This window comes from Malurus melanocephalus, unplaced genomic scaffold (assembly GCF_030028575.1).
Source record: "Malurus melanocephalus ecotype Western Australia unplaced genomic scaffold, MMel_1.1 scaffold_39, whole genome shotgun sequence".
NCBI lineage: Eukaryota > Metazoa > Chordata > Aves > Passeriformes > Maluridae > Malurus > Malurus melanocephalus.
Genome location: NW_026623271.1, coordinates 1,814,150 through 1,826,738, shown reverse-complemented (window position 1 = coordinate 1,826,738; position 12,589 = coordinate 1,814,150). Strand labels below are relative to the sequence as shown.

At 38.7% G+C, this 12,589-nt stretch overlaps 1 protein-coding gene across 2 annotated transcripts in view; it reads left to right on the top strand.

Annotated features, from left to right (window-relative positions):
• Positions 1-12,589, top strand: part of RELN (reelin) — a 270,732-nt gene that overhangs the window by 126,624 nt on the left and 131,519 nt on the right. For both annotated transcript variants that reach the window (XM_057364499.1, XM_057364500.1), the window contains exons 7-8: positions 499-595; positions 4,206-4,257. In XM_057364499.1, the coding sequence (XP_057220482.1) occupies positions 499-595; positions 4,206-4,257 (149 nt within the window). The remainder of the gene's footprint in view (positions 1-498; positions 596-4,205; positions 4,258-12,589) is intronic.

The window sequence follows — 12,589 nt, the reverse complement described above, 5'->3', positions numbered from 1 at the left end:
GAAGCAATAGCARGTGTCACAATACACTGCAGCCTCAAGMCTGGCCTTTGGGAAAACTGTGCAAGCAGGAGAAGGGCTGATACCAGCCCCAGCCCCTCGTCCCCAGCTGTTTTTTTTTTGGTAACTCTATGATGGTGAGCTTCCATAAGGTAAATCACAAGGATTTTGTATGAAGAATAGCTTCAGGCTARATGATACATGTAAGATTTCAGCTTGCTTTCCCATGCTGAAAGGTTTTGCATTCAACAAACAGGGACACACCTCTTTAGGGGAGGGAGTTTGCAGAGAGCAGGAATTCACTCGCCAGGGCCTTTCACGAAAGGCAGCTCTAGTGCATCACACATACAGCTGCCCAACGTTTGTGTTCAGCACCATGATAGCAAACAGTCCAGTCTGAGCACCAAGACACAACAGTCTGAGTTTACACTTTCAAAGCCATGTGGTCTCAAACATCCTATCTCTGATTTGCACTTTGAACACGSTGTGCTCTCCCTGCAGGTCCGAGTGCAGTAACTGTGAGGTCGGGGAGCACTGCGGAGTGATAATGCACGGCAACGCGGTCACCTTCTGTGAGCCCTACGGTCCCAGAGAGCTGGTAAGTGACAGCTGCCTCATCTGCCAGGGCTGGGGCTGCAGGCTGGGAATCTGCCAGCTGCAGAGATGTTGGGGTGTTTGGAAAGTTTGGTGTTCAGCTCTTGAGCAAGGTGGCAGGCTCATAAAGTGCCCCCAGCAACATCCCTTTTAAGAGTGAATGTTAAACAAAGGTTATTGCAATAATTTGCAAGGGACAGTCTCTTGATCCAGAGTGTATCCAAGTCATTTAAAGCATCTCTGAAATTCTGAAAAGTCAAGGACGTAGAACTGTGTTGTTGAACTAGCATCATTATCTTTTTATATCCAACAATTAAATAGAGACAGGKTTCATTTTTCTTTTATTGTTTTATTAGTATTGTCTCATTTTTCTTTGTCGCTGTTGACAAATGTTAGTTTGGTTGTAAAACATCACTTGTGAACAATGCAWCCTACGGAATTAAGTGCAGCCTGGAGCAAGCACCTGCCATTCTCAGGSAAGTGTATGTAGCAGATTGAGCCATGATGAATGGGACAGAATTAATTTTGTTGGGGAGTAGTTTGGTYGTAAAATTGCTGCAAGAAACAACGTGGTGCAATTTGCACTAACTTGGGGTCGTCTGGATGTGGAAAATGAATTGCAAGACACAAAGCAATGCCCACATGCTGATGTTGGGCAGCTCGCTGCAATGATGTACATAAAAGGGGAGCTTTGCACAGAACTGAAAAATTAAAAGGCCAGATAAAAACTCATGTAATTCAAAATTAATTTTCATGTTTTCAACAGTCTTCTGAATGAAGGGAGAGGCTATTAGAGCTATTTGAAGAACAAACATGGAAGAGAGCCATAAAACAGAAGTGGTTTTGGCCAGGGATCTTCCCTTAATTTCAGACACTGACAATTCTTTTCACAGGGTTCATTTTACATCCTAAACTGGGACCAGAATTGCACAAATGCAATGTAGATATTGCTGATGTGGTGCATAAAAGTCAAAAACACATACAAAACTAATTTAGAGATTTTACAGATAAAGGAGAATTTCCCTCTCTGCCAGCTYCAGCCAGGGAATCCTGTCAGGGATGTTAAATGGCCTCTCTACTACTCTGCATCCTGTTTGAATGTGCTGTGCTTTKCTAACTGCCTTGAGGAGAGATGCATTGGTTTATGTCCTGTGCAAAAATGAGGTCACACTGCTGGGATATTTTTCCCAATTTTTACATTCATTTTTAGCTGTAGTACTGAGCATAGGTAACACTACTTGGAAAASCATCTATTTATGGCATTTAACAAATCCAGGGTCCCAGCTCTGAGAGTATTGAACTGTCATTCACTAGCTGTCTTCTCCCTGCTGATATGCAATTTAGACTATCCTGAGTAATCCTGGCTTCAAAATCCAGTCTTGGACTGTATTCATTATATTGCTGTGTGGTAACTACCATGTGCACTACCATATGCAGTACCATGGTATCAGGAATTTGAAAAAACTTGTTACGATACTAAAGTGATGTGATTAAATAATCATCTGAAAAGATCACCATGCTTATAAACAGTTACCAGCCTAAAAATTTAAGTATTTATAAATATTATGGTAGTGTTGCAGAAAAATCAAATCCTTCTGCACAAACATGCTAATGCTAATGGCCTAATGTTATGGATGAGCACAAGACAGAGTTCTGRCCAGAGGTGTTACTGATCTAGTTTTATTTTTGAGTATGGAAATACATTTAAATGTCTGTTGTTTTGGAACCAAACTGTTTTTGATTTGCAGTTCTTTCACAAATTTCACAACGTATTTCTCTGATCTGATTTTAAAACAGATTTAAAAATCTGCTTCATTTCTCCATGATTTTCATTAATYCTGTTCTGTCCCTGCTAGACATGGATCATGAAATCTCTGTTCCTGCTAATGGCTCCTAGTCCATGAATTACTGCTTTACAATACTTAGTCAAGAAGAATTGAATTTGCAAAATATATCAACAGCTCTAACAGCTGCTGGTTTGCTACCTTGACCTCCTTCTTTTCTCCTGATTTCCAACAGCCACCTGATGTTGCAGGCAGAGAGGTTTTTAATACCAGCTGTCTCTGTCTGTTGATGAGAATTTACTGCTGGCAATGTTCTGGAAAGGTGTAGAGCATCAGAGATGTTGCAAGCAAAGGAAAATATCTACTAAAGGCTCCCTACCAAGCTCTCTGCAATGTCTGAATCAAGCASTCTTATGCAGAAATTTGGGAAAAAGTTTTTAGGAAGTGTAATGTTTTTTCCTAAAGTATTGCTGAAAAGATTCACAGCATGGTCCTAGTCCACATAAATGTCTCTTCTGTGATAACTGATACATTTAATTTCTTGGTGATATGAGCTACTGAACCTCARTAAAGGTTTTGTTTTCAAATTATRAGCTGCACAACATAATAAATTGAATGTAAACTAATATAATAGGTGCTCATAACTCAAATCAGAAAGGAATTTATCATTTGGCATGGTAAGTGTGATATCTAATACTGAATCAATCCTGACAATGACTTAAATGGGAATGTGACTGTACTTTTAAAGGGATTATATAAATGCAGCTTCTGTATTCTTGTTTAAAAAATAAAATTACCTGTTAGGACATGTAGTCATTTTATCAACTAATCTTCAATGAATTTCAGTGAAGATGCTGTTCCTCAATATTTGTAAGAAGTTCTTTCCCGTGTGTAATATATATGTAGAAAAGAAAATCTGACTCCAGCTCATGCAGGCATCCATCCATTATTTTCAAAGGCATCCTTTAATACATCCACCAGGTGTGCACTGGCACTGGAAGAACTCCAGTCCCTTTTGCTCTTCTGCATCACCACCATGTCATGCCTTGCTTGTTAAGCAGCAGTATCATTAAATCCAACTTTCAAAATAAACTGAACATAATTAGGGGTCCTTCACAGCACACTAGGGCCTTTTATTTTATATCATTTTCAGGAGAAGCATTCTAATTTSAATTACTGAAATATGGAGGCATTCAAAGGAGGAAGAAAGAGAGTCCTGAAAGGAGGGTGGTGTGCTGAGCAAGGGTCAGCTGCTGGTGTTTTCTGTCCCTTTCTAGGTCTTGGCTGGATGTCAGCAGCCGGTAGATGCTGCTACAATATTTCACTCTACCATATACTATCACCATTATTTGTTCGCTTTGGTGTGAAGACTTAAGTTGTTGTTTCCTCTTAATATTTCATTATTTTAGCTTTACTTAATGTTATTTTTATTATCTGTTTATWTTCATTTTTAGTCCTGGTTCTATGCTGGGAAAAGTGAGAACTATTCCACATGTATAGATTCACACAAAGCTGGCCATAAACCACAGAGTTATATCTTTCAATTTCCTGAACAGGGGTCAGGCACCAGTGTTGGCCATAAATGTCCTTTCTTTTTTTGTAGACATTAGTAGGGTGGAAAAAAATATTCAGGTTTAGCATATGAGATTTCAATAATCAAAATGACACAACAGAAATGTTCATGATCACTCAACCTGAAAGGGTTGGCAATTACCAGTCTATACACTGGAGATGTGGGTGTCTAGAGATTTTCCATGCTCTCAAAGAAAAACACRTGAAGAATGTATTGTTCTGCTGATCTAACAAAATTGTTTGCTTCTCTTCCCACAGACCACCACCGGCCTTAACACAACTACTGCATCGATCCTTCAATTTTCCCTTGGTAAGTTTAGATTACTCTTTCATCTGAGAAAGTGACAAAAGTAATTTCTGCACAGGAAAATGGCCCTAAAGTTCAGGATTACCTTTCTGGTTGGTGTTACACTCAACATGAGGGAGTCAAAAAATCTTTTAAAAACTGCAGTGAATTTATTAATCTCCTGGTATGGAGCTACTGTTTAAAATTTTGGAAATTAAAAACTCCCGTKGATACTCTGATAAACCATGTTTTGGGTTTGGGGTTTTCCCCTTATTTTATAACCTGATGTTTAACATTATAATTTCTTGCTCTTTTCTGAAGTATGATTATTGTTTCTAAAAAAATGATGGCTTTTAACATTTAACCATMCTGATATATTCCAAGTTACACATAGGTAGTGCTGTTTTTAACACATTTGTACAAAGAGAATAGGTAAGGCAAATGAAGATTAAATGCTATTAGGTCCATACTATCAACAGTATGGTTGAGATGCCATATTACTTAGAACACTGTGAGTTATTGCACATTTCACTGTGCAGTTGTGGCTATGAATTATGGTAGAGGCTGTGGCTTGGGTTGAGGGCAAATTTGGARCACAATTTGTTAACTCATATCTCAGTGTTCAAAATATGAAGGAAAAATGTTATTTTGTTATAAATGGTTCAGTAAAAAAGTAAGCAGAAAAGTAGCCTGCTTCCTCTGTAGACCCCTGGATATGTGTTTCCAAATCATATTCCTATTTTTAAAAAAGTAATTCTCCAAAAGCATCTCAGMAGACATGTGATTAAACTCTGGAAATCTCAGTTGGAAATAAGAACAATCAGGTAGCTTGACAAACTGCTTGGGTTTTTTAATGGATTGTGAATCAAAATCCTAGAAGGCTCAGAAGTACATCATTTAAATTTGTTTTTTACCTGAAATTGTTCATTTGGGTATTTGAAGTAATCAGTACCTGCAACTGACTTCAATATTAATGTTTCTAAGGACTGGTATCTATCCTTTTATTTTGAATTACTGGTTTTTAAAAGGCAGAAAAATGTATCCAATCCTCAATTGAATTATTGCATAAGTAGTGGGTGCCTCAGAAGAAAACCAGCCTGTTTCTGCCCTGCAGTTTGATTCAGACAGGGGCAGGGTGGCAGCTCACTTGATCCACTGGGATGTGTCACTCACTGGCAGAAGCCCTCCCATCCTTGGCTGTGCACAAGGAGATGTGACCTTTATAAAGCTGCAAGTTTGTGATGATGGAGACATTTCACTTTTCATGAAAATTTACAAAAACCTTCTTTGGGTTATCCTTGCAATGACCCAGGGAGGCTAACAGCAGGGTAAGGTGAATGGGTTAGCAGGTGTGTGTTTGCTGCCACAGCTCAGTGGCTGCTGTTTGCTGCAGGTGAACTGCAGAAGTGTGCAGGCTCCCAGAAGTTTTTAAATTAGACTTTACATTCCACTAAGAGCATTTGTTCCTATCAGWTGAGAAAGGTAAAATAAAAAAGGGGAAAGAAAAGGCTGAGCAGGAAATACTCTATATGACAGGATTGTCATGAATATATGTTAAGAATACCTGAACCCATACCAGTRGGAACCAGTAAAATCCTCAGTATGATGAAGCAGGAGAGGGGTGGGTGCACATCCCAGTAAATCAAATTTCAGCCTCCTGATGAAAATGTATCATATTTCCCCATGTGCCTGTGTTCAGTTTGAAATAAAATGCAGATTRGTTTTGTAACTGATAGAAGCCAGCATGAGCCAGGGAACTGCTGCTGAGCTCAGCAGTACTTGGCTTTAGAATCCGGTTTCCAGCTTATTCCCAAACGTCCGATTTAATCATAACCCTATTTAGGGATTGATCCAAGGGAATTGCCTCTTTTTTKAAGAATGTTTACCACTTTCTATCAACCGTGGAATAGCTGAAGCTGTAGCCTTTTGGGGGTATCTTTATGTTAAATTTGCCACATAGCTTTGGCCTCATTAAAGAGCACATCCTTTAATTTCTCTTGCCACTAATTATCAGATGGAATTTTGTATTTGCAARTGTATAGGCAGTAGAGAACTAGGAAATGAAGCTAAAAAAGAAAAGATGCTGGTTTCACCATAAATCCCAGATCCTTTTAAACTCTGTGGTCAGGAAGGRTAACAGAGTCGTGAATTTTTCATGAGTTGATATTCTGTGTGGTTTCCTTCACATATCACCTATTTGGTAGCCTTGCCCTTTAAAGGCCAAGGCGGTTTAAAAGGTGCACTTAAGACGAAGGCTTAATTAGGATGAAAAGGTAATTAATAAGGCATTTTCAACACACAGGACAAAATTAATGTGCAGTATCCTTTCTGAATGAAAGGAAACTTGTCTGTCATGCAGCATCCACTGGGGGCTGGTCCAGGGCTGGGGTGATATTTACACACATGCACTCTGTGCCCAAGTGTGCAGAAAATTTTGATTACTTCAAATGTCTTAATCATCCAGCACTACATTTCTCCAAGACCTAACACTGACTTGTCTAGCAGTTTCCTTAATGTTCAGTGGGATTGCTAATTGAGATATTTAAAGCAATGCCTTTGGGCTCTCTCAGGCCAGAAMATCTGATTCAACAGCTTGGGAATTGCAGGATACTGCACAAAAGCCTCCGGACTCAGCTGCCACACAGCATTAGTTTGATTCATTAGCTGAAATATTCTCTATTTCTCACTCCAAAACTGAGCCTTTTCCCCTCAGCWACATCCCCCAGCTTCCCCAGGGTTGAACATGATCTGTCACTCTCGTGGGCCACTGTGGTGGAAGGTGACTCATGGCAYTGAGAGATTAGCAACTGAGCTCAACGCAGGGAGCAAAGAGACACATGAAATCCCTTTGGGAGGAGAGGAAAGGCTTTGAGGGGGCAATGCCAGGTTGTGAGGTGTACAAGTTGTGTTTATGCTTGCTGCTTGGGTGCTCTCCTCAGTGGGTGCTCCGGAGGCACTGGGGGGTGAGGGCTGTGCAGGCTCTGCATGGGCAACTCAGCTCTGGCCTTCTCACCCCTCCTTCCTCGGCAGCGCCTCTGCTGAAGCTGAAGGTGCTGTGATGAGCATCAACACTCAGCCTGACCTGCAGGAGTTATGTGCGGCACAACATGAAAATTTTTGTCAGAAAATGTTGGCTTGAAAAACTTTGTCCCCTAGCTCTCTCCTTATGTCTTAGTATTACTAGATCATTTCTGGCTGTTAAACTATTTGTAAATGAGCGTAACTTGATAAGGAAACTTCTCACTTTTCAGCTTTGTTATAAAAATTCTTCCACATTCCTCTGAAAACAGGATGACTTTTCCAGTAATATATACTGGATTAATACACARTGTTTATAAAGCACAAACCTACTTTAAAATTGCTTTCCCTTCAACTTTCATGCCATGCTATCRTCACAAAGATCCTCTGTCATTACTWGAACAAATTAGCAATTCCTCTTCCCTCACTAATTTTCTAAAAAAAATTAACCTCCCTAGTATTTTACATTAAACCAAAATTGGTTTATGGGGAAAGGGGAGAAGGAATACACCTTCAAATATTGCAAACATTTGGCACTTCCTCTCTGTTTCTTAAGGATCAAACCATTACTCTTGCAAACAAAGAAAACAACATAACTTATAAGGGGTTTTGCTTTATTTGGAGATAAAGCTTGGACTTGGACTGTCCCTTCCAAAATTTTATTATAATGAACTTTTGCAAAAGTCAGTTTCCCTARTCTATCAGGTTTTACTTTGAGTCAACCATTAATCCTTATTTTCAGTCCCCTTCCAAACTTCATTTGTATGGCAAATATGTGACTTACAGTATTTAAAAGTTGTTTGTGATCATAAACCATCTTTCCCTAATTGATTTTAGCTGAGKTATGGTCATTTCATATTTGTAATATCGGTATATGAGCACACCTTGATGAATGAAACCTCTTGCAAGAATCTCAATATGATGAAAAATTACTTTTCCTGCARTGAATACAATAATAAAGCCTGTCCCTAAACTTCTGGTGGACCCTGAGAATACSACTGAGTTGGCAAGGAAGGGGCTGCTCTCTAAGAGCTTTATTTGCTGTTAACATGAAAGACTGGAAGATCCATGAGCAAAGGTGATCCTCAGTGCCTGAAGGCTTGTCAGGCCATGACATTGGAAATTCCTTAGGCATTTTTGCTGCATGGATCATATGCTTAGTGCCTTAGCTATTGCTARAGAAAAGGCTTGACATGAATCAAAGCTAGTGCATCAACCTTCACTAAAAACAGTTTTCAGAGAGGTTTTAGTAGCAGGCTTTAATCTGTGAGAGTGCTTTGTGATTTTGCCAGATGGATCTGTCATCTCAGGAAAATCCCAATAGATATTATCCATGATTTGCTCACTGGTCTGGAACCACAAGCATTTGGSCTTTACTTGTAGATTAAGAAGGGCCCTTTCCTCCTGCTGCTTCTGGGGTAGAGTAGAATAGGACCATTTCAGGTGGAAGGGACCTACAATGGTCATCCTGTCCAACTGCCCAATTGTTTCAGGGCTGACGAAGGGTTACCGTGTGTTGTTAACTTCTTTAACATCATCCAGTCACTTCTCTGCYCTCTATTGCTATTGCATTGTTCCAAATGATTCTCCATAAACATCTATCAGGGAACTGAGTTAGTTGTTCATTACAGTTTTTGACAAGGATAAAACCTACAGAGTTCCATATGTATTAAATTAATCTATCACAATCACTAGCAATACCTGCCAGCAATTTATCAATCTCCCTTAGTATCTTTCTAATGGAACCCCATATGAAGGATAAATGTGTGTATCTATTGGTTTTAATACAGTTAAAATGTTATTAAGAAATATTACTGTTGGTAGTCAACTATTCAGGACTATTTGGTAATTCAGGGTGCAGAGATATCACCAGGGTGATTTTCATTCTATAGTACCTAATTTGTTCCCATTTTCTATCTTCCTCAAAAGGAAATGAAATGCCAAACTTTCTGCTTTTACATGCATAAATATTTCATTGACAATCTTAGAGTATAMTCACTAAAACCAGTAACAGAAGTAATAAATTCTCCAATCTTGTTCAACATACTTTCCACTCTTGCAACTTTATTTTCTGGTTGAGTAATCACCCCTGCCTTCACTTCAAATTTCCTCAGCCATTAAAATCCATCAGATTGTCAGGTGTACTTAACTGCAGAGTAATTGTATTACCTGTGATGACTTTACATTTATACCATCATGTTTTTTAACAATGTATGTGCACTGTACATACCAAGGATTTCCATGTGGCTTAGTTTATTTACAGTCTGTTTTTATGCTGCTGATTTCACAGTCCTCTTCAACTGTAATTCAGAAAACTATTTCAAATATGCTATTGATTGCTTCTGATTAGCATATGAGTAAGGGTTACTGATTTGGGTACAGATCTTTTGAGATAACRATTCCAAAAAGATTTTCATGTCATGTCCTGCATCACCCTAAGACATCAGGTTAGTGAATCATTAACCAGCAGACTTCACTTCTTTCCCTGAGATACCAAGGTCACTAGGATCTATGTGAGAGCTGTTTTACTAAAAAAAAATCATGGCCTTGGTGATGATTGTTGAAGACAAAGCACAGATAGTGTTTATCACCTATAAAAATTGAAATGCAATTTTTCTCAGGCTTATTTTTTGCCTTCATTTTTTGTAGTGGCAATTTGCCTTTGTTATTAATATGAGTCTGCAGAATTAAATTATAAAATGTATCTTATTGTGTAGTTAATGGAAATGCTATTTTGGCTTGATACATGTTCAATCTACAGATATTATTATTATTATTATTATTATTATTATTATTATTATTATTATTATTATTATTATTATTATTATTATTATTATTATTATTATTATTTCATAGTCATAATTTGAATTGTTGAATGTTCCCTTTGCCTAATCCCTTGTTACCTGACAGACTTCTGTGCTTCAGAAAACACGTTTACTTCTCTATTAACCTCACCAAACAGAAGATCGTGATGAACAAAAATAACCTTACAAAAATAAATAGTTCAGCTGGTTCACTGAGCTCCATGTATTTCTGTGGAGGAAACAGCAGCTTCCACTGCTGTCCCCTGAAGCAGCATCTTGAGAGCTCTGCAGAGATGAGTATGGGATGATAATCCCTTCTCCTTCCCACCAGAAACATCCCAATTCCACTATTGCATTTGGCCCCATGTAACAGTCTGAAGACATTTAACATTTTTGTTCCTACAGTTTTTTTWAACTTGGTTCTGGTGGCAGCTGTTATGCTGACAGTAGTATTTTTATGCTGCTTACCCTCTGCTTGGCTTCAGACCCCTCCATAGAATAGATCCAAACCTGTTTTGTTTAATAGGTCTCAGCTTTGGCTGAAAGGAACCACTGCKKATCATTTTCTCTTAATTTCCRGTTTAGTGTTGTCAGTTTTACAATWAGCAGCAGCTATTGGATGACTGACAAATGCTGTCATAGCACTTTGTGAGATAGCCTCAGCAGAACTGGATAGAGATGAGCAATTTCCTTCAGATTTGCTAAGAAAATTCACTCACACGTCTCTAGAAAAATACCAAAGTGAAAAATAAATCCCTTCTGAATTTAGCATGGAGGAGAACTTGATCTTTTAAATTCATCACTGTCTTGTTAGCTGAACATAAAAAAAAACCTCATGGGAGAAACTTTGGTGCCAATGTCTTGGGCATGTTGAGCCACTTCCTTTGCTTCAGTCACCTGAAGGGATGATTTTCTTCAGTCACACAAATTCTCTTACTCCAATGCCTTCCAGGAAGCATCAGGTTTCCTGCACAGGCACACCCATCCAGCCATGTTGATAGTGGTACCAGCAGAGAAGGGCCATTCTGGTGGCCACAGATTCATTGTTACTATACTTAGGTTCAGTCCCTTCAAAGCAACAAGAGCACAGCATTGAATTTATTTGAACTCTTATATTATTTTGTCTTAATTTCTTTCTTATACATTCAGGAAAAGCTTGAGAATTTAATATAACTCAATGCCAAAATTGGTGTCTTTAACCATTCTGCATTTCTTCTGCTTGGTCCATTTTTCCTCACTGAAACAATGTTATGGTTTTTTAATTGGCCACTCAAATTGCCATTTGCTATTGTCTGACATGAAACCTAGTAGCTTCCCTTTTCTGGGAGAAAAGCTCTTTGTGCTGATGCACAGGTTGTAAATTGCATCWAATGTAGAAGAGTAAGACAGGTGAGTAACATCATCAGGCAGTTTTCCCATAGCATGTGGAAATGTTCGGTGGTTTATATTGATTTTGCTGAGTTTTACAAGAGGGGCTGCCTRGGTAATAATACCTAGATTGAAACCAGGGTTTAAAGTTGATGCTGTATTTGAAAGACATTTTAATGGCCTTGGGGCAAAATGATTTGTGTTGTTTTGGCTAGCCCAAGGTTACAATGAAATATTGTCTTTATTACTTCTGTACCAGGGCTTCTCAGCTCCTATTGGGAATTAAAATGTGAGTGTTAAAGATTTACTACATGGAGAAAAGCAGAAAAGAGCCTCCGGATTCAAATCTAGGGCAGGTGGCCGTGCCACCACCTTGCAGTCAAACGTGGGCCATTATGGAATTGGTCACTGCAAATAATAAATGATGGATTGCAGATGGACTCCTCTTAATCCTGCTCATATCAATGAATGAGGATAACACTTTTGTATGATTAAAAAGGTCCATTTTTGAATTAAACAAAGCAGCTGTAGTTCCCGGGGGGAGGGGGATGAGAAGCCCCAYCTCAGCAAAACAGTCATGGCTCTTTCTCCAGTGGGTGAGGGACAGAAAAGTTAAAGCAGATAAAAATAGAAAAGCCCATCAGGAATTGCAAAAAACAATTTTTRCCAAACTAATTATTATCTTCATTTAAAGGCAGGCAATCAGTTTTACTGGGTCTCAGAAAAGAAAGACACCGTAGTGTAGCAGTGACTTGGGAAAAATTATTTCCCAGATTTCCCAGATTTTCTTGGTGCCAGGGAATTCACTAAAGCAGCCAAGGAAAGGACTTTCATATCTCTRTATTCAAGATACCTCCTTTTACATAGCAGTTCTTGAAACCAGTGTGGTTTGGTTCTTCCTCTCTAGAGTGGACTGTCTGTAGGGATCTAAAGAAAACTTCATGTATTTTAATACCCTTTGCAGCACCTTCTGGTGCATATTTTTTAATTATAGTCCTTCGCAGCTGACCCAGGCTGCTAAAGGCAGTTACACACAGAATCTCTTTCTATTTATGATATGTGTTAGTGTACTACTGAACCACTTTCAGAAGGCATCCTTTACATTTTGCCCAGCTTCATTGAAAGGTCACCCTCTCACTCAGAGAATCTCCACATGATCTGACATT